The following is a 22,822-nucleotide window of genomic DNA, read 5'->3' as shown; positions in this document are numbered from 1 at the left end:
CCATATAGTATAGATAAACTCTACTAGAGTAGCTTAATTATTTTTGTTGTAGAGAGAAAGCATTGCATAGTTCAAAATGTAGTAATTCATTCATTTTCAAGAGTGTAGGAGTCTATTGTGCCTGTAAATTAATTTGAAAATATAGAATAAAAGATTACATCTAAATATGATTTAAGAATATCTGTTACCACATACTATAAAGAGCAAAACTTAGGCTGAATGTACAAGCCTGATATTAGTGTTGCAATAAGAAAGTGGTGACTTTGTACTACCTTTTCTCCAGTCTATTTAGCAACAGAAAGTTCAAAACAAACGTGATAAAGAACTGTGTGGTTTGAAATTGAAAGCTGAATCACAGGATTGATCAACAGTTGACATTTATAATGATAGTATTCCTACCCTACAGATCAATTCATAAATGAGCTACTTTATAGGGACTGATTTATTGATAAAACATGTACATTTGACCAGTCATCTTATTTCACATACTTGATTTTAGTATTATGTAAACTTTATCAGAAGATTTTTTTCTCCAATGAATAAGCACATTTTTAGACTGTGGAAATATTTTATCTGGAAATGTCCCAAATATACAACTGACATTATTGCGCAGCATACCAGATACAAATGGAAACTTATTCAGGTGCAGCACTTCCTGTTTATTCTTGCTGAGGTATCCTTTCATGAGAGATCATGTCTGAAGAGCAGCATCTTTATTTTGCATTTCAAAACCTGAATGAAATCATGCGAAACTGAGCATGAGTTGCTGACTTGTACTATGAACTGTCCTAGCAATAGAACTAGCATGCATAGAGCAACAGTTCTAAGAGCCATTTGAAAGTGGATCTAAAGTTAGCTTCAGTGAGTGGAAGGGAATGAAATTATTAAAATTGTGAGCAATTCTGAGCTTTGTATAAGTAAAGGAAAATAATAGCACACACTTATTTACATAGACTGCTATAACTATATTGGTGCATTGATTACATAAAGTTAAGTAGATTGAAACTTACTGTAATAAATATTACCCACATTAATTTGAAAGAACATAAAGCTGAAGAAACCACCAAGAATCAGGTCCCACTGAGAAAGAGTATTAGATAGTCCCTCGCTAGCAGAGCTTACAATTTAAGCAGACACAGGGTAGAGAAAGCAATGAGTGAACAAGATAATAGGAGCAAACATCCATTTTTTTTTCTTTTGGAGAGGAGCTAAATGGAAAGATGACAGGGCAGGTGTGGTGAAACCGAGGTGAAAGGCACCGTTAGGGAGGGGGAATAGGAGGGTTGGAGCAAAGAGCCAATAAGCACAGTGGCGACACAAAGTCCAGTTAAAACTAGAAAATTCTAAAGCTCCCTGCTTTAGTCCTTCCTACAGCTATTCTTATAGACTGAATGGACAAGATTCCCTCCAGAATTTGCAGGTGCAGATGGAAAGTCTTCTCTACACAGTTCTGGTGTTCAATTTACTCCCTCACAATAGTGCAGTGGTCCTTCCTTTGGCTGCTCCTTGCAGCTACAGTGTCAAACTTACATTCACAAAGTAAAGTTGTATGGGATACATCAGTTAAGGCCCACTTTAATTAAAGTTTAGTACTAAAGTAGCTGTAAGCAAGACGGGGGGGGGGGGGAGGGAGGGGGGGACTTCTATCCAGCATTTCTAGCCAAGTTCTGAAACTCCCATGATCTGGAAGAATCATGTGCAGCAGCAAGCTTAAAAGAGGAATATGTGAATAACCTAGTAAGTTTTCTAACAAGAAATATCTAATCTACTTCTTAGTGTCATATTACAGAAATAAAGCAAAATGTGTACTTTTTTTCCTCTCCATGAGTGGCTATAGTTTATAATTTCAAGTATTTGAAAGTTCTGTAGAGAGTACTGAGGAAAAAAGTACAGGTAAACAACATTACTTTGTATTTTAATATCAGGACAAATATATGCAAAATAATTTTAGAGCATCTAAGCATAAGACTTTGAATTTCAGTTTCATAAACAAAGGATTGAGCACATAAAATTTGTCAATACAAAAAATAGTAGCTCTACAAACAAGGCAAACTTCAAAAACAGCAGCTTTTATAATTAATGAGAAAACTAGCTGGATCATAAAAGCTCTATTTTATATCATCTTGAAGAAGGTGAAAGGGCAAGGTTCGTAGTCACTTGAATGACAGGCATTTAATTTTTTGGTGCTTGCGAAAGTAAGGTCCAGTAATGGAACTCAGTTATCCTTAATAGAAAATTCTTCCTAAAACAAATATTGTAGTGCATGCTAGACTGCATTAAATAGGACTATACATTAATGTTTTGTACCTAGTATTGTTTAGCTTTATACAATTAAGAAAATGAAGTACATAGAGTATTTTTGTTGGTTGTGCTGTAAACACAAGTTTTTGAGATGTAATATGAAAGCTCTTATTACAGTTTTAACTTTCAGTCAGAGACACTCAAATGAAGCCTTTTTATATGATAAATATGTAGTGTAAAGTTACATCCAGTTACGTGTTTAACTTTCATCTCAAACACAAACGTACATCATTGTAGGCATTTTCATAAGCTGTAGTCTTGGCAGGAAGAGTCACTTTTCTTGTGGCGTGGAGACGTGGTAGTCTTTGTGGGTGATGGCGATGCTGTACCAGGTGATTCAGGCCCTCCTTCTGCAATAATTGGCGAAGACACCAGAAGAGGTACCTTCTTTCTCCCTAGGAACCCTCCTCCATCAAATCCACTTTTCTTTTTATTCTCTACTTTGTTCTCATTTTCATCATCTGGCCCTCTTTTCTTCACTTCTGAAGAGTTTTCAGGCATTTTCTGAACCTCTGCCCCACCATCGGATATTTTAGCAGCTCTTACTTCAAGTACTGCTGCCTTTTTGTCTGTTGAATTGCTCTCACCTGCTGCTTTCTTCATTTCAGCTTGTATTAGACTCAAATTGCCAGTCTCAGGGACAACCTTGTCCACCACACTTTTGTTCATATTAAAAGTCTGAAAATCCCTGTAACTGTGAAAGCTCTCGGTTCGTCTTGCCCTTGCTAACAGAGGGCTCTCTCTATATGGTCTTACTGAGCCATATGTAGCAGCTTCATGGATGGTTTCATGATGCTGTAACTGGAGGCTGAAAATATAGTCAATAGTAAAACATTTCTCCCTCCTCTCTCATGTCACCAGTTACAACAAATAATGATGCTAACACACACACACACACAAATGGGTTTAGCTTTAAAAAGCAAGAAACATGCTGCGGGTTGTTTCTTCGCTCTAGCCAAACAGAAAATCATTTGGAATTTGTGAAAGGTATACTGGGTTCCCTAGATGTATTTAGAGCATACACATATAAATCCATGGGAATAACACTTCTGAACACCTGAGAACGGACATCCTGTCAACTGCATGCAAACTACCAGAAGAAAAATATGGTTTTTGAGGGAGGATGTTTCCTACTGTGGACATTTCAGAACTATTAACACTGAAGTATCCACGGCTGTGCTTATCCTATTATTGGCAGTGGAATGTGCTCAGGATTTCCAGCTTGTCTATCTCTGTAATCAGGGGCTCACTCAGTCCCTAAATTGTACACACACAATTCCAATGGGAGTAATGTTGCCACAACATCGGGGCACATGTTTGGGTGTCCAAATATGGTTTAAGGGGTACCTAAAATTAGACACTTGAGTTTGAAAGTTCTTGCCCAAGAACACAGAGCTGATAGTGTATCCTGTGGATCTTTGGCCTACCTCGAGCTTGATTCCCGCAGCCGGCTTTGCTGAACTACTGAAGTGGCTGGACTGATGTTAGGAGTAGCGCAGCGTGACGTGCTCAGATCACACTGATCAAGCAATTTAAGCAGCTCTTCTTCTGTTGGACCACCTACATCTTAGAAAATAACAATAACGGTCACTGATGACTTCTAATGGAAGCATTTGAGCCCAAAAAAGTTCTGCTACATTACAACCTACCCTTGTCTTCACTTTTATTAACCATGTCCATCGCTGTGGTCAAATCCCACATCTGAATACTGCCATTTGAATGACCGGTAAAGAGATAACGTCGTGGTCTTGAGCCCATCCTACTAGATCCTTCACATTCCCGTACAGTAAATGAAGAAATTGTGGTACAGTCTACAGCCTGGATCTCACATATTCTACAAAAAGGCATTTAACACAATTACAGATTATAAACCTAACTATATAGTATCACATACCCTGGAGGACAATTTTGAGGCTTAATTTATTGAGATTTGTGATCACTGGAAGGTGTTATGATAAGTTTTATATTTTACACCTTCCATTTTAACACCCATTTCTAACTCAAATTTTTGCAATTAACTTATCACTTTTAGTAGGGTTCCAAAAGAAAGGGGTAAAAATATAGATTAGTTGCTAGACATTTAAACAACACAAGCTTCCTGCTTTCTTATGGAACCCAGGCTGCAGATTTTGGGATTCTAGGTTTACATGTACTTCTCCAGAAAGTTCTGGGATCATGGATGTGTTCAAAGCCAGCAAAGTATTGTACATAACAGTATGAAATTTCTAACTGCTGTCAGTTTTTAAAGTTTATTGAACAAGTTTCTTCAAACATGTCACAGGTACTTGTTCTCACAGAGAAACAAAATCCAGGGCAACTCTGCATTTAACAACTAACCAGTTTAAGCAAAGAGTTTATTTAAATTCAGAAAATGTCACACCAAGATGAAAATGAGGTATGGAATGAAATGACAAACTGTTATAGTAGCTGTGATGGCACTGATCCCACCAGTGAAATCAGGAAGCCTGGAACTTGGGGATCTTAGTCACATATTTCTTGTTCCTACTTACAGCCTAAAGTTGTTTAGTTTTTTTTTTAAACACTTAAGGACAGATTTCATTACTATCATAGCCTATGAGAGAACGACCATACTGTGCATGTAGTTACAGTAAAACTCCAGTGGTCTGGCATCCAATGGTCTGGCACCATCTGGAACCCGGAAGTGCTCCGGGCAGCTGGACAATTGGAGCTGCTCTGCCCCCAGCTTCCCCGATTCAGCCGCTGCTGAAACTGACCAGCGGCTGACTCGAAGAAGTCAGGGGCAGAGCAGCTGGGGTGCTGCCGGGTTGGTCCCCTAGCGCCGCCCCTCGGCGCTGCGGGACCAACCCAGCAGCACCTCAACTGCTCTGCTCTGGGCTTCCCCGAGTCAGCCGCTGGTCAGTTTCAGCAGCGGCTTACTTGGGGATGCCTGGGGCAGAGCAGCTGGAGTGCTGCCGGGTTGGTCCCGCAGCACTGAGGGCGCATCCCCTCCACTGTACCCCAGATCCCTCATAGCCCCCCCCTTCCAGCATATCTGATAATCCAGCACCCCCGGGGTCTTCAAGGTGCCAGATTATCGGAAGTTTACTGTACATTGCAAGGAACTGAGAGACAAGCCAGAGTCTGAATCTATAACAGTTCCAGAGCAAGAAGCAATATGCTAACGTGTACTCAAGACTCTCAAGTGTTGTAGAGATGTTTGTTCCAGACATTAGCCTGGGGCAAGCTGCTGTGCTGCAGACTCAATCTGGCTTGCCAGGCAGAAATTTACTGTGTTGACAAGCTCTAGGAGTCAGTCTTCCAATACAGCCCATTGTACATATCCTCTTTGCACTTCTACTATGGTTTTAGAAACAAGATTTTTTCTGTAAGCAAAATCTTTATATAGTTGGCAAAACAAAACAAATAGAATTTTCAAACTGACCTTTTTCCTCCTGCATTGCATTAAAGGGAAGAAAAAATGGCTAAGCAATAGGAAACCCTCTTTTCCTTAACTATTGCTATACTACAGCATCAAAATCTTAAACTGTGGCTTAATTAAGTTATCAAGGAGGAATAGTTTGATTAGAATACAAAATCTGCCATAGCATAAAAAGACAGGGAACAAAAAACAGGTCAGAGTTGAAAATAGTTTTGAGTTATTACTTTATTAAAATTTATTCTAATAGGACACCAATTCTAATAAACATTTGGCAGCTTCTTCACTGTGTATGCATAGAACATTAAGTCATAGTGATTTATAACATTCATTGGGACAATAATTTGGCCTACAACCATATTACAGGCTTCTAATGCTATTTTTGTTTAAAAACAAACAAGCTGTCAAATGAATAGCCTAGGTACATGGAAAACGTACTCCTGATTAATTCCTTTAACAGTTACTTATGACTATATGTAATGAACTTTGAGGCAAACACGATTGATTCTCTTAGAGTTTTTATTCATTACAGGACTGAGCAAGAAAGAACTATAGTCCATAAATATTGGGTACTGGTGGACTACTATTAACAGTCATGGCAATAGTAGCAGTTGCAATTTAAAAAATAGCACTAGTTTTAAAAACTAGTATCCAAGGCATTGCAGATCATGTTAGCTACTGCCATCCCAGCTTTGGCTTTCATTTATTTTAAAAAGTGAGCACAATATCAGTTTCTTTATGAAAGTTAACAATACACACCAACACATAGAAGACCGCTTTAATATCAGGGACATAATTAAGTATCCAATAAAAAAATAGCAATAATTGGCCTGAAGCAGCTTGCATTTAACTTTCAAAGTACGACTTTGTCATGATATAAGTGAAACCCAAATTGATTTCATATAACCCCCATCCAAGGCTAACCAGCACTTTCAAATATTTATTAAGCCTCAAAATATCCCTGGAAGATAGTGTATACCCATTTTACATATAGGTAAAGAGAGACACTTTCATTAGCTGAAGGTCACAGTGAATTAACAGCAATGCCAGAAAAACAGCTTAGAAGAGTGCTGGTTCCCAATTTCCATTTTTACTCAGTAAATGGAAATTAGCAATAGTGAAACAAAAAGTCTATTCAAATCTTCTATCCCCAAGGCACTGCGTCAATTAATTCTACAAGGTCTTTTTTCAAGAAATACATTGTATAGTAAAAGCCAAAAGTGTTAAAACAATTTTTCAGGTTTCCTTTCAGCCATCTGACGATTACACTTTCTATGCTTGTCTGAAATAATTCTTTTATTTACGAATCTTTTTCTGATAAAGTAAAAAGCAAAAGCAAACACCAGTGTTCCCTGTAATCCGGGTGCTTGTGCGGCTGCTCTGGTGAAATGCTACCCAGCTGTTTAGCAGAGCACCCATAGATAGGTTTTGTGTTTCTATTGGTGCTGCACATAAAAAAATTATTCTGTACATGGACTGAAAAAGTTAGAGGGAACATTGCCAGGCACTCCTTATTGTTGGCAATGATAATGAAACCAGAGAACCTGTATTTTTACATTAAAGTGATTAAAACAGTTATATACTCACTTGAAACGTGTTCTAAATAGAGCATCCATCTGCTCTGACTTGCTAGCATAAGCATCAATGCCAACAATATTCATGTGACCTCTTGGATATGTACAATAAGTGGATTTGCCTCAGAATCATAGAGCTGGAAGAGACCTCAGAAGGCCATCAAATCCCAATTAAATCAACCCAGCCAGGGCTTTGTCAAGCCAAGACTTAAACACCTCTAGGGATGGAGACTCCACTACTTCCCTAGGTAACCCATTCAAGTGCTTCATCACCCTCCTAGTGAAATAGTTTTTCCTAATATCCAACCTGGACCTTTCCCACTGCAACTTGAGACCATTGCTCCTTGTTCTGCAATCCATCACTACCGCAAACAGCGTTTCTCCAGCCTCTTTGGAACCTCCCTTAGGGTATGTCTACACTAGCCACCTTAGTTCGAACTACGGTGGCTAATGTAGTCATTCGAACTTGCAAATGAAGCCCGGGATTAAAATATCTCAGGCTTTATTTACATGTTTCCAGGCGCCGACATTTTTAAATGATCGGTGGTTCAGACTCCCTGCCCGTGGCTACACGCAGAATGGGCTAGGTAGTTCGAACTAAAGCCCCTAATTCGAGGAGTAACAGTAGCCCAAATTAGGGGCTTTCGTTCGAACTACCTAGCCCGTGCCGCGTGTAGCCGCGGGCAGGGAGTCCGAACCACCGGGCATTTAAAAATGGCAGCTCCCGGGAAAAGAACGGTTACTTACCTGTAACTGTTGTTCTTCGAGATGTGTTGCTCATGTCCATTCGAATTAGGTGTGCGCAGCGCGTGCACTGTGTCTTCCGAAGCGTTTTCCCTAGCTGTACCCGTAGCGCCGGCAGGGCGGGGCATACGTACCCCTGCCAGCACTGCCCCACCTCAGTTCCTTCTTACCGCACGTAATGGTCGTTGGAGCGTGTCTCTCTCTCTCAGCTTAGTTAATGGTTCCTGTTCCTCTTAGCACTGTAAATAGTTCAATTAGTTAGGTAATTAGTGTCTACTTCGTTCTTTGTTCTTCCTCCCCCTTCAGGGGTGAGGAATGCCAGGGCCGCAAGGCGTGCACTGTCTGCGCAAAGTTCATGCCCAAAGGAGACCCACACGACAGCTGTCTGAAGTGTCTGGGTGAGAGCCTCCTCACAGACTCCTGTAAGATCTGTAAGTCTTTCAAGCCACGCACTAAAAGGGAGAGAGTCTCTCGCCTAAAACTTCTCCTCATGGAGACGGCTTTACAGACGGCACCAACTAGCCACCCTACGGTGCGCAGTGCACCGATCTCTCTCCGGCATTGAAGAGGGCGAGAGTCTCGCAGGAGGTCCCCGTCTCGGAAGACCACACCGGCCCTGCACCGTGGTGCCGACTCACCGGTGCACGCATCCTCTGCGGTGCGGCGTAAGCGAGCAGAACGCCCCTCTAGCCCAGGGCAATTGTCCCCGCACTGCCCGTCCACGCCGGACACCTTTGAGGCTGCACAGGACCTCATCAGTCTCACCACCTCCCCTCCATCGTCGGTTGAGGCAGAAGGGTCGAGGTCGCCTACGCCAGAGGCCGTGTTGGCTCGGGCTTCGCCTCCGCACCGGCATGACCGGCAGGCTCAGGCCCATTATGTGCCGGGACCGTCCCCAGTGGGACCGGTACCGCTTGTGTCGGCATCGACGCAGTTCTCGACGCCGGCTCCTAAGCCTCACTCGGCACCCGACTGGGCTCGATCCCCATTGGTGTTGGGTTCTCTCCTGGCCCCTCGTTTGGCTGCACCGGTGCCGTACCACCCTAGCCTTGGGGCAACATCTGTGGCACCGTCACCTTCGACGCCGGCTCAGAATACCTTTCAGGGACTGTGCCTCCAATCATTGGCACCGAGCTCTTCAGCACCGACGCATGTCTCGGCACCATCGCAAGCACTGGCACCGACCATGTGGACCTTGCCAGTGCCCCAGCCGACAGCGATGTCGTCCTCTTCAGGGTTTGTCTCGGCACCAGAGATGCAACCGGCACCGGGACTGGGCCTCCCGGCACCTCTTTCGGCACCAACACCGTTTTCTGCACCGGGTCTGGGTCCCCCGGTGTCGCAACAACCGTCGGTTCCCCCGGTACCGCTGCATGATTCGGCTCCCTATGTGCCGCAACAGCCTACTGTTCTCCCGGTGCCGCAACAGCCACCGGTACCGGCACGTCCCCACCGTGTACATGCCGACAAGCCCGAGTCCATGGCCAGGTTTGCCCCTCTGTTGGTTACAGGTCACTCCTCGTCGGCACCTCCCTGGCCAGAGTCCGATTATTCTTCGGATTCCGATGCGACATCCCTCAGGTCAGGATCTTCGGGAGCCTCTTCGGCCCATAGATCCCGTTCCCGGCACCAACGCATTTAAAAATGGCGGTGCCCAGGAACATGCAAATAAAGCCCGGGATATTTAAATCCCAGGCTTCATTTGCAAGTTCGAATGACTACATTAGCCACCCTAGTTCCAACTAGGGTGGCTAGTGTAGACATACCCTTAAGGAAGTTGAAGGCTGCTATCAAATTCCCCTTCACTCTTCTCTTCTGAAGACTAAATAGACCCAACTCCTTCAGCCTCTCCTCATAGGTCATATGTTCCAGCCCCCTAATCATTTTGGTTGCCCTCAGCTGGACCCTCTCCAATGCATCCACATCCTTCCTGTAATTGGGGGCCCAGAACTGGACACAATACTCCAGATGTGGCCTCACCAGAGCCGAATAAAGAGGAATAATCACATCTCGGGATCTACTGGCAATGCTCCTCTTAATGCAACCTAATATGCCATTAGCCTTCTTGGCTACAAGAGCACACTGTTGACTCATATCCAGCTTCTCATCCATTGTCTGCAGAAATGCAACAACAGATAACTATCTGTTCATGTAAGATCAGACTAGTGCTTTTACCTTTTCCCAGTAGAAGACAACCTCACAAAGAGTTTATTAGTGACAGGAACAACTTTTTGGATGAACACTTGTTGATCATCACGCTCACCAAATGGTCCTGTAGTTAGAAAAAGAAATAAGTATTTCAAACACATTACTCTGAAAAGTTATTGGAAAAAAAAAAAATCTAACCATTCCCATCCTGTCTAGAAATACAGAATTTCTCACACAGATTCAATCTCATTAAAATGAACCAGGAATCTCAATGATTTGTCTTTCAGCAAAATATAGCATTACTATGCATTGCGATGTGTAACTACCAACAGTCCCAATGAAACACCCAAACTGGAGGGCTATCCAGTTATGTTTAGTAATTCTGAACTACCAAGGAAAATGGTGACCTTTATACTGAAAAAAATCAATTTTATTCATTTTTGTTTTTAAAAATAAACCTCTCTATATTAGAGTCATGGAAATTACAGAAAGTGTAGTTATGATGTACTGAAAGAAAATATTTATGGGATCTGAAATATGATTTGGGATTCATCACCTCTTGGTCACTAATATGAATTAGGGAAGTAAAAAAGAGTAGTCAATTAGTCGGTTACCCAATAAGCCAGATAGTCACGCTGACTACTCGCATTCCCTGCCTTGCTTCCTCTCTCTCAGAGGCAGCAAGCGGGAGAGGGGAGCAGGAGCTGGTACTGGGCGCAGGAACCGGATTTAGCAGTTTCCCCCCCTCTCATGCTGTTGCCTCTCTCAGCCCGAGACCTCCTGCGCATAGGGGCTGCTGCCAGAGTAGCTTTCTCTGCTCCTCCTGTGCTGCTGCCTCAGAGATGCAGCAGTGGGAGGAGGCAAGCGGCACCGTGGAGAGCAGCCATGAAGAGAAGCTACTCTGCAGCATCCCCTCTGCTGGCAAACTCCCCTAACCCTCATGGACAGGGGCTGCTGGACCCAGTGTGAGCCGGGACGGAGCAAGCCCAGTTCAGTACTGGTTTGTACTAGGTATAGGAGCTACCCCCATTGCAGCTCTGAAGTTTAAATGTAACAGAAGCCAGGCTGCCTGCGTGCCTGACTCTTACTACATTTCAACTGAAGAGCTGCAGCAGGGATAGCTCCTCCTGAGTGCCTTCCCTTATCGACTAATCATGTATTTGACTACACGATTACCTAAACACCTGCCTCTTAACATCTTTAATACGAATGTGACCAAGTTTTCTATAGTCTTATTTTTCCAGTATTGCTCAGCACACCTGTACCTCCCTCTAATGTCAAGGGAGGTGAAGGTGCTTCATAATGTGTAACACTCTGTACTTGTTCAATACCCCCAGAATACAGACACTGTAAAAAGTTACAAGCAAATTGTTATCAGTATACATATTATAAGATGATCTGGAAGCTCAATCAAGAATCGGTGTTCTAGTGGGTTAAGGTGCTGTAATAATACACTATTAAAAGACAGACCTTGCCACAGAAAGCACACAGTTCAGTACTATAATAATCTTTTGATGGATAAAAAGCAAAGGTGAATGGCTTCTCAGTTTGCCACATGCCTACCCATTCAGTGTTGTGTTAGCATCATGCTACAGCAGATGCAATGTTAGCCCTAAGTAAAGACTTTCACAATTCTGTTGGGTTTGTGACCATTTCAATGTAGATTTCAAATGCAATATGAAAAGAATGTTAAATATTACTCACAATATTTTTTAATTTACAAAATGTGATTGCCCATCACACGTGCCACAATATTATCAAAATGCAAGCGGACTATGCTGTAATTACTCAAGTGTAAATCAGACTCTCACACTGTATGTCAATGGAGTCACATGAATGTGATGAGAGCAGAATCAGGCTAAATGCCTTCAGTGAGTTCACTAGCCCTCAAAGTCCAGTACCCAGTAATGGAAAAACATTTTGCCTACCTATGTCATTTCCAGAAGAGTAACTACCATGGCTCTCTGTTTCTTCCAAGGATAAGATTTTAAATGAAGCTAAGGGAGTAGACCCTGGTTGTGTGGAAATCATTCCTCTGAATCGAGTCACTGTCCATGTCCGAACATGGTTGTTGTCAGCACAAACTAAAAAAATAAATAAATAGGAATATTTAAAACAGATGGAAGATTGTTTTTTGAAACACTTTTTAATTTGTAAGACATAACATTTACGAGGTAATCAAAATTATCTGATCTCTCACTGAGATTATCTGATCTTCTCAGAGTATTTCTACACAGCAACTAGACACTCACGACTGGCCCATGACAGCTGACTTCAGGCAAGAACTTTTTCACTGCTGTATAGACTTCCAGGCTAATGCTGGAGCCTGGAATCTAGGACTCTTCAAGGGTTTTTCTTTGCTGTGCAAACAGATCCTCAATAGTCAAAAAACATTAATGTCCAAGCAAGCTAAACACTCGAATAAATTGCCTAGAGATGTTGTGGAATCTCAATCTCTGGAGATATTTAAGAGCAGGTTAAATAAACAACTATCAGTGATGGTCTCGACGGTACTGGATCCGGCCGTGAGGGCAGGGGACTGGACTCGATGACCTCTCGAGGTCCCTTCCAGTTCTAATGTTCTATGATTCTAAGTTCAATAAAAGGCATTCAATCAACTAAAATAACAAAATGAGAGGAAATTGTGGTCGTCAACAGTTAAATTATTTAATATGTTTTCTGGAGACAAAATGCTTAAGAAAGCTTTAAAATTAGCAATGCATGCCAAAGAAATTTGGAATTTAAAAAGTTAAAAATATTTGAAAACTGGGTCCTATGCATAATGCATATGCTCTCCAACTCCTGACTTCTAACAGGTATTTGCTTTGGTTGTAGGTAAAACAATTCACTGAGCTTTTCTGCCTTGGTTTTCCCATCTATAAAGTAGGACTAAAACCACTTACAGTACTCTGCTGTTGTAATGTTTAATTAACACGTGAAAGTACTACATCTTACTGTTGTAGTCTCTTATTGAAGAGACAAGGTGGGAAAAGTAATGCTATGTAACTGAAAGTTTGTCCCTCTCACCAAGAGAAATTGGTACAATACTCCTGGGGGAATTTTGTGCCACTGCACAATGCAGAATTTGGTGTGTTCCCTGTAGAATTGGCATTGCAGCGTGCAGGCTGAGAATGTTAAATTACAGTTATCTGGCTAATCTGATTTGTATTGACTACATTATTAGTCAATAAGGACCGCTTTGCAGAGCCACAGCAGAGCTCGGCTTGAGCTGGGACTGAGCAATCCTGGCTCGTGCCAGCTCCAGGAGCCATCCCCACTGCGGCTCTGCATTTTAAATGTATGAAGAGCTACCCAGCTATCACTACATTTAAAATGCAGAACCTCAGCATCCTGGACTAGCACGAGCTGGGACTGCTTGCACTGAGTCCAGAAGCCCCTGTTCACGACGGACAGCTCCCCACTGGAACCCTCGCAGCAGCCTCCCCTATCTACCCCCCACTATCTCTGATAGAGGCAGCGGGAGGGAGGGGGCACCGTGAGACAGTGCTGGAGGGAACTGGCTTTTAAGCCGGTTCCCCCCAGCACTGGCTCCTGCTACCCCCCCTCCCTTGCAGCAAAGGAGGAATGGGGGGGAAGCAAGTAGTAGACACTCTAGTCCAGTGGTTCTCAACGTGGGCCATATGGCTTCCCAGGGGCCCACATGGAATAAAACGGAACATTGGGGGCCACAGTAAGTTTCTGAGGGGGCTACTCAAACTTAACTGCCAGGCATATGATGAATGAGGCTCAGAAGGGGGCCATGAGCAAAAAAAGGTTGAGAAACATTGCTCTAGTCGATGACTCGCTAACATCCCTAAGGCAGACTGCAGTTTCCAGATAAGACAGCTCCATCTGATCTCATGGTGTGGCCAGAGCCACCCTCCTCCCCCACAAGTAACAGCCCTAGCTGCAGGTAGGAACTACTGTTTTCCAGGAAGAGAGAGCAAGGAAGTGCATTACTCAAGCTGTTTCAGAAGCAACTAAATTTTGAAATGGAGCCGCCCACTAAGAGCCCAGTGAGACAGTAATGAAGCTGTGTGGAACAACAGCTGGACTCTAGGAGCTGGGGGAGGAAGGTTGCAGAAAACTGGGCTAAGGTGGTGCTCTACAGCTAGGCTCTTTTGTGACTAGGCTCCTATGAGTAGGCTTTCAAGAGGAGGACATGCAGGAGACAGCTGTGGGGGCCCCTACAAGCCCTCCAGCATCCCCCAAATATCCCCTTTTATTCCTCCAACACTCCATAACTGATTCCCCCCCCATCCCTTCTCTCCCATCCCAACCAATGTGCTTTATTTGGGACCCTAAAGTAGGAGGGTGGAGCAAAAAAACCCTCAAAAATGACTAAAAAACTGGGAGGGGGCAGAGTTTTCCGCCAATATGTGTCCAGCTGGGGCATGTGACAAAAGCATAACAGAGAAACAGGAACAGAGCTGTTTTAGAGGTTTCTTAAACTCTGCTCCTGGGAGAATCTTTTTTGTTGTCTGTATTGTTACAAGTGTACTTGCTGACACTTGAAATCAATTACCAAAATAATTGAAACAGATATAATTAGTGTGTTATTTTGACAAGTAAAATATGCAGAATTTTAGGTGCCGAATACCCCCCAGGAATAAATAAAAGATGAACTCGCCCACCTTACCACACACGCGTGCGCTTTTCTTTTAAACGAGCCATCTCAGAATTCAACAACTGACAAAAGAACAGCAGTCACAGGAACAGCTTGCTGACAGAAATGGTAATTCTCCAACACTTGGAGCCTTTACATCCAAACTATCTTTCTGAAAGAGGCTCTACTTCAACTGCAAATTACTGAGCTCCACAGTATATGAATAATTCCTGCCACTGCAGTTATCACTGGAGTACTCTGGCTAGTATTATACTAGAAGTTCAGACTAGAGGACCATAATGGTCCAGTCTAGCTTTAAAATCCACTCTCCTGAGCCCAGCCCTCCCTGACGATCACGTGAAGAGCTGGGACTGCCATGAATCTTTTTTAGAATTTTTTTTCTTAATATGCTGTTCTGCATATAATCAACTATGTTTAGTAATTCCAAATGATGGGATTTGAGATAAGGACTGTGAACATTAGAAGAAATGGAAAAGGGAAAATGAGTGACACACATGTGCATCTGCAGATAAAACAATTACCGGACACCAGGTGTTTCTCGGACAGCATAATCTTTGTAACAGGACTTCGATGAACTGTAAAGGTTTGAAAAAGTTGAGGGCCTGATCCAACTGTTTCAGGATGCTGTACAATCACTCTTACTGCTCCAGAGCTGGTGCCGTATGCAATCTCAATCCAATTACCACTTACACCTACAAAATACACAAACAGAGATGTTTTAAACCAACCAACAATCCTCAAAAGTAGGGAGGGGAAGTTATATCAGCACATCTGTAACACTGAAATGGCTACTTATTAGTAATTGTTGATAATGGCTCCTTAAAAAGGGCTTTAAAAAAAAAGAATGATCTTTTCTTTAATTGGTGATTTTCAAGATACATGGCTCATGTTCATTCCATGTTTAAGGGTGTGTGTGCTTGCCACATGCAGCAGTTCTAGAAGTTGTTCTCTAAGTTCTTCCCTTAGTGGATCCCTCCCAGGCTGGGGAGCCCATCGCTGCTCCATTAGCCAGAATCCAGCCAATGGAGCAGCAAGAAGTCATGTCCGGGCCAGGGAGCCTGCGAGCAGCAAAGATGCAAAAAGCAAATAAGCGCCGCCTATATCTTGCACACCCCACTGCATCTGCGCTGAGACCCTGCACCCCCAAGCCTGCTCCTGCCCTCTTCCCCATGCCAGACGCACACAAGCACCCTGCTCCTGCCTCCTCCCCTATGGCCAGACACCACCCCCAGCTTGCTCCTGCACCCTGCCTGCCACCCAGATTTTGCAACTCCATCCCTATCCCAATCATTGGCAGCTGTGTCCTGCACACACTGTAGCCCTCATTTTTGGCTCAACCAGAGGGCCTGGAGGGCCCACAAAAATCAACAAACCCTGAAGCCCCAGAAGAATTAATTTGGTCTGAGGCCTTGAACCTCAGTCCTCCCTGCCCTCCTCTCCTCCCTTCTTCCCCCTCAACATGGGCTGGCGTAACAGGGGAGTGAGCTGTCTTAGTTGGGGGCCACAGTACTGAGGGTTCAAGGTTCTTGGAGGTGTTGTGTTTTTGCTTCTCACTTGTGTGGTCACGGATTCAAAATATGTTCCCCACTCCTGCCATAAATAAAGACATTGATGAAACCTCTTGTGTTGAACATAATATTGTACTTTATTTAAAACTGAAGCTTGGCCAACAAGCTTGGGGCCCATCCCTCATCTGGCAGGAGCATAACACACTTGCACCCCCCCATACACCTGAACGCTGAGCGCATCATACACCTGAACCCCCTGCTCTAAGTACTTCATACTCCCATATCCCCAAACTCCTGTACCCCCACATCCCCAATCCCCTGCCATAACTCTCCTGCAGCACCCACACATCCCAAACCTGTGCCCTGAGCCCTTCATACCGCCAAACTCACTGACCTGAGCCCCTCATATACGCGAACCCTGACTCCTACACCCCCACATCACCAGCTCCCCCCCCATAAGATTGACAGAAGACAGCCTGAAAGTATGCAAGAAGCTGGATTTGACCAGTTACGATGTAAACTTCAAAGAAATGTGCAAAAAGATGCAGCAGATGTTCCATTAAATAAAGTCTATGAGTACCAGGTTTCATTTTTGCTATTGATCATTATATCAATTATCAATAATATTGTCTATTTTTAGTCATGCAAATGGGCATTCTGATATGGCTCTTTGTTAACCACTTGCTCTGAAGTTTGATGTAGTTTGGTTCTTTGGTTTGAAAAGGTTGGTGACCAGCTTCACAGGTGATTAATCAGCCCCACCCAGTTAGAGGCTATGGGCTCCCTGCACTGAGCTGACTGACTAGGCAGGGCTTATTTTCCATCTGTGAAGTGGTGTTGCCCCACAGCTTAGAGGGAACACAGTTATGGACATCTGTGCTACAGTATAAAGTGTGCCACCAGTTCTGCAACCCTCTATTTCTTCTTGCTGGCACTCCAACAGTGAGGAAGGACAGTGGGTTATGGAATGGACATGTCCAACACATCTGGAAGGACGCCAGTTACAGATAAAGTATTTTTTTCTTCAAGTGCTTGCTCATGTCCATGTTAGGTGACTCCCTAACAGTACCAACAGCGGTGGATAAGAGTTCATGGATGTGAAGCTTGTTAACACAGCTTTGCCGAACCCAGTGTTATTTTTGGCCTGCTGATTGATGGCAGTGTGTGCTGTGAACATGTGAACCAAAGACCACATCATAGCTCTGCAAATGTCCTGGATGGGAATATGCACCAGAAAGACTGCCAAGGACACTGGCACTCTCACTAAGTGGGCCTTCACCAGAGGCAGCGGATGGACCCGCAATTATTCAAAATAGTCGGGAGGTGATCCAGCTGGAAATTCTTCATCCTGTCTGATATTGCGATGAAGAGCAGCGTTGATATACAAGAACCTGGATCGGCAGATGAAAAGCCAAGATGGCAGCCAGATGAACCTTGATAGAGATGGCCAGGCCCGACTCTTTAGGAAGAGCAGACAGTCCAAGATGGACTGCACAGAACAGCATGCCACGGAAATGCCACTCTGAGGTGCCCAGGAGAAGAACCTTGTCCACTTCACAAGCTAAGTCACCCTAGGGTTTTCAGTTTCCCAAAAGCACCTACTGCACCTATATGTTCAACCATGCATCTACCACAGAGTGAGGTGGAGGGAGGCAAGGCTGGGGTGCATGAAGTAACCATCGACTTAGGAGAGAAAGTCCAAGCAGAAGGGGGGGGGGGGAGGGAAGAGCCCTAGTTTGCACTGTAGAATCAGTCTCACCCAAAGTGTCGCCCTTGTCACTCATTCCCTGCCCCTTTTCCAGGATGTCCGGGAACTCTTTCCTGGGATCCTTTGGGAAAGAATCAATACATTTGGCCATTAACTGCCAAATATTGAAATTGTAATGGCTCAATAGGGTTTCATGATAGGCCATCCTCAGCTTGATGAATAAAGCTCCCTCCGAAAAAGGTCCTGTTTTTTCCAATCTCGATTTGTGGGAATAGCCCCCGGATGGCCCTATCTTTCCCACTTGTTGCCTGCAGACACTACTAATGAGTTCAGCGCAGGGCGGGTATAAAGCAGGGGTGGGGTACCTGAGGCTCAGGGGCTGCACGTAGCTCTCTGGTTTTCTTGCAACCAGCCCCCAAGGCTCAGGGCTACCTCCAGCATTGGAGAGCCTAAGCTGGTGCTCCAGCCCTACCCCCCGCCACCTACAGGGCCAGAACATGCAAAATCTTCTAGTCTAGGCCTCCCAAGGTTCTGGGGTGTGAGGGGAATGTGGAGAATGTCTGTCTTCCTACTTCTCAGTTGGGAGCTGCCTCAGTGAACTTTTTTTTGTTTTTGTTTCCCACTTGAGTGTGGCCCCCCAACTGATTCTTCTGTGAATCAGTGGCACCCAACCCAAAGAAAGGTACCTTTATACCAGAGGTGGGGAATTCATGCCCCCCCTGACACTTTAAACAACTGATTTGGGGGTTAGTAACTAGCATAGGCTGCCTATAGGCTTGGTCACCATTTTTATAACTATAATTAGTTTTTACAATTATAATTAAAATACACTACAGGAACTAATAGTAAGTGTTGCAACTATTTACAACAGAAAATTCTCAATGAACAGTTTGAGAGAAGGAATTATTTGCCAAAAAGAGGAACATTCCAGCGCTACAACTAGCAGGAAGAAGGAACTGAATGTGTGCGCCACTCGAAGAGGCACCAGAACCAGTCCTGTTCAGGGAAAAACAGTACCAGTGCATCTGGCAAGGACATAGACCTAACACAGAATGGACATGAACATACACTTAGGGAAGAATTAATTTTACCTATTCTACAAGCATTTACCAGCTACTATTGTGTAGTATACTCCACTACATCTTGCAGTTCCCAAAAAACCAAACACAAAAAGGGGGGGGGGGGTGCCTGAGGAAAAAACCAAGCAAATCCCAAAACACATAGTATACATCAGCTCCTTCTCTGTGACTCTAAAGACACACGTCAGTATTTGAAGAGTTAAGAAACAGAGATTAACATTTGTCTTGCAAGATTTTCTTCTCCTTGCTGTGGAAAACAGTAATATTAAAGAAGAAAATAAGTTGTATTAATAATGCAGGTATGAGAAAGATAAAAAACGGTTGATGAAATGTCTGTATCTTCATATAAAAATATTTGAAGCCCACATTTTAAAGCAACAACTGCATATATGAGAGCTAGTTTTCTATTTTTTTGCATTATCTCCCTATGGTTATAACACTTCATGAAAGGGTTAAACTGAATTCAAGCCACAGACTTACACTTATCAGTGAAGCAGCATTTTTTTTCCCCCAATAAACCACCATTATGTCTACAATGCTCACTTATACTTTTTCTTCTTCCTTAAGGCTGGGCATCACTCCATCCTCCCAGAACACATGGGCTATGTCTAGACTGGCATGATTTTCCGCAAATGCTTTTAACGGAAAAGTTTTCTGTTAAAAGCATTTGCGGAAAAGAGCGTCTAGATTGGCACAGAGGCTCTTGCGCAAAAGCAATCTGTGCCAATCTAGACGCGGTTTTGCGCAAGAAAGCCCTGATCGCCATTTTCGCGATCGGGGCTTTTTTGCTCAAAACAATACCGCATTGTCTTCACTGGCCCTCTTGCGCAAAAGCATTTGCGCAAGAGGGCTTTTGCCTGAATGGGAGCAGCACAGCATTTCCGCAAGAAGCACTGATTTCAGACTGTAGGAGTCAGTGTTCTTGCGGAAATTCAAGCGGCCAGTGCAGACAGCTGGCAAGTTTTTCCGCAAAAGCAACTGCTTTTGCAGAAAAACTTGCCAGTCTAGACACAGCCATAAGGTAAGCAGAGCAATCCCAACTATCAAAGTTTACAGTGGGAATTCTGATCTGAACCCTGCTCTTCTGGATCTCTTAATGACCTTTAATGTTTCGGTGCAGAGATTCCTGGTAAGAAACTCTGGTACAGTGTCACCAAACCAGAGCAGCTTCTATAGCAAGAGTGCCATTTATGGGGGGCTACCCCGAGGTTGGAACCCCTGGATTTCATACTTGAGGTGTCTTTAAAGCTGCATGCCCTAGCTGCAAAGACAGTTCTTAAACGCAACAGAGTTTGAGCCACCAAAATCTGAAATGGCACCCCTGTTGCATAGGCTGTGGCCATCTTGTCCATACAGCATAATGACAAAATGGATAAGAGCACTGATGTTTTTGAAAATAAAGAACACTGGTTAAAATCTAACTAATGTGCTCTGAATATCTTCCCAGGAGATCTGGGAATGCAATTTAGTCTAAACCGATACTATCGGTCTTTCTAAATCATACTTTCTAAAATGATTTTTTAATTAAATTTACATCCAGGCTGACAGTTTGTACACCAATTTTAAGACTGATGAAAATTAAAATGACAATTAAACACTGATAAATGTTTATAATGGAAAATGCAACACATGCCTTAAGTAACTTTATTAGTGATACTGTTGTTAGAAATCTAAAATACTTTAAAAATATGAACATGAAACCTTAATTTGCAATGTTTTTCAAGGGAATGTAAATGATATGCATTCTACAAACTTGTCTTGGGTGTGAGGTAGACACTGAGTGCTGTAATGGCATCATTGGAGGGATCATGATAAAGTTCTGTCACCAGAAGATCATTATCCTTCATTCGCAAGGGAAATTTCTGCATATCTGCATAAAATATAAACAATAAGACACAGCAGAAATTTGTAAGTCAGATCATAATAATGACTGCACTAATATTCCTGGTCAGAACAAAAGTGAACATTATAATCTTAATGTTGTTTTTATTCTTACCTATGTAATATATAGAGCCATTGTTACAGCCCAACAGCAGAAAAGATCCAGCAGTATCATAACTGGTGATAGGGACAACATCCTGAACCTAGTACAAGAGCAAACAAAATATAAAACATTAGTTCACCATTTTCTTTCAATTATAACTTCATCTGCATTCTTTTTTTGCTGCTTCTTGTAAAAATAATTTTTATAAACAAAACTTAAAGTGTATTTATCACCACACCATTTTAAAAAAACATAACAAAAAAACCCCACCCCCAACCTTCCAACCACTGCCCCAGACAGAAGTTTTGAAGCTCTCAGCGTTTGCCTAACTCCCCTGCCATTAAAATTGATGGAAGTTTCAATGAGGTACACTTAGGCCAGCACTGAGCATTTTTTTCAATCCAATTGTAAATATGCACAGATACAGAGAAACGTGGCACTAGAAGCTATAATTATTATTCAGCATTTTACCTTCAAAAATTATTACCATCAATAATTTTCAAAAATTCAAATATCTGCTAGAGCACTCTTTAAATACTACCTCCTAGCTTTTTAATATTATATATATTAAAATCCACACAACAGATTTTTTCCCCCTCCTGCTGATTTTTAGGAAGGGGGGGGGAATGAATAAATTGAAGAGCAGCCATTCCAAATACATTTGAGCCTGTCCCTTCTCTTCTCCCACTCTGTGGAACCTCCTGCCTGCCATATGTCAACATCAGTAGCAATGTTGAAAATGGGTCTCACTGTCGAGATCCATGGAAGGAAAAACGTATCTTTTCCAACTCCCATGTTTCAATAATTTCTTAGCCTCTCATAGGGAGCTCAAGGGAATGAAAGGGGATCTCTTACATTCCAGGCACCTATTTGTTTTGTTTCCTAGTCTGAGGACAAAAGAATGTCTCTTTTGCCAGAGACAAGATACATCAGCTGCTATGCTCGTCCCTGCCCTTGTATGAGTGTGGTCATCATTCTTGAGCATGAGACAGGAGGTTCAAGTCACTATTAAAAAAAACAACCAGTCCAACTGATTTTACATAGAGCATGGTCAAATGCACATAAAAAACGGAACCAGTTTTAGTCAATTAAGGAGTTGTCCAACTGTACTGAAAGGACAGGAGACACTTGTTATGAATTTAATAAGGAAACAACTTTATTATTAAATGTCTGAGACTACCTGGCAGATAAAAGTACACAGTTCAGGCAACCCAATGTTCATTTAAATAACTACCTGGAGCTTTCACTACCCCACTTTAATTTTTCATCCAGGTCCCTCATGGCCTGGGCCCCACTATAAGTAAAAGAGTGGAGGTTGGTTCCCTACTTTACAAAAGAAGCCCTAAACCACCTCTCACACAACCCAATTTGTTTAGCCAGCTACTCCTTTTAAGTACAGGCAGTCCCCGGGTTACATGGATCCGACTTACATCGGATCCCTACTTACAAACGGGGTGAGGCAACCCCGCAGTAGCTGCTTCCCCCCAGCAGACCAGGGAGACACGAAGCTAGTGCCCCCCCCCCCCCCCAGCAGACCAGGGAGACGCGGAGCGGCTTTTCTCAGCAGACACCTCAGCTTGAGAATAAAGGACTGAGGGAAGTGAGGTGTGGGAGAATAAAACTGAGCTCTGGAGAAATGTTTGGCTCGAGTTTCCCCTACAATATGTACCAGTTCCAACTTACATACAAATTCAACTTAAGAACAAACCTACAGTCCCTATCTTGTACGTAACCCGGGGACTGCCTGTACTG

General features: G+C 43.1%; 1 protein-coding gene across 2 annotated transcripts in view; it reads right to left on the bottom strand.

Annotated features, from left to right (window-relative positions):
• Positions 1-1,898: 1,898 nt before the first annotated feature.
• Positions 1,899-22,822, bottom strand: part of KCTD3 (potassium channel tetramerization domain containing 3) — a 76,564-nt gene continuing 55,640 nt past the window's right edge. The window contains exons 11-18 of one of the 2 annotated variants that reach the window (XM_006137347.5): positions 21,083-21,170; positions 20,840-20,956; positions 15,313-15,483; positions 12,093-12,248; positions 10,192-10,288; positions 3,951-4,135; positions 3,729-3,861; positions 1,899-3,109 (exon numbers count right to left, since the gene is read on the bottom strand). In XM_006137347.5, coding sequence (XP_006137409.2) covers positions 2,545-3,109; positions 3,729-3,861; positions 3,951-4,135; positions 10,192-10,288; positions 12,093-12,248; positions 15,313-15,483; positions 20,840-20,956; positions 21,083-21,170 — 1,512 coding nt within the window. In that variant the 3' untranslated portion in view covers positions 1,899-2,544. Of the gene's footprint in view, positions 3,110-3,728; positions 3,868-3,950; positions 4,136-10,191; positions 10,289-12,092; positions 12,249-15,312; positions 15,484-20,839; positions 20,957-21,082; positions 21,171-22,822 lie in introns of both variants that reach the window. The other variant, XM_006137346.5, reaches the window with a different exon arrangement.

Source organism: Pelodiscus sinensis, chromosome 3 (genome assembly GCF_052426305.1).
Source record: "Pelodiscus sinensis isolate ZL-2025 chromosome 3, ASM5242630v1, whole genome shotgun sequence".
Taxonomy (NCBI): Eukaryota; Metazoa; Chordata; order Testudines; family Trionychidae; genus Pelodiscus; species Pelodiscus sinensis.
The sequence above is the reverse complement of the archived record's forward strand: the minus strand, read 5'-3'. Positions and strand labels throughout refer to the sequence as shown.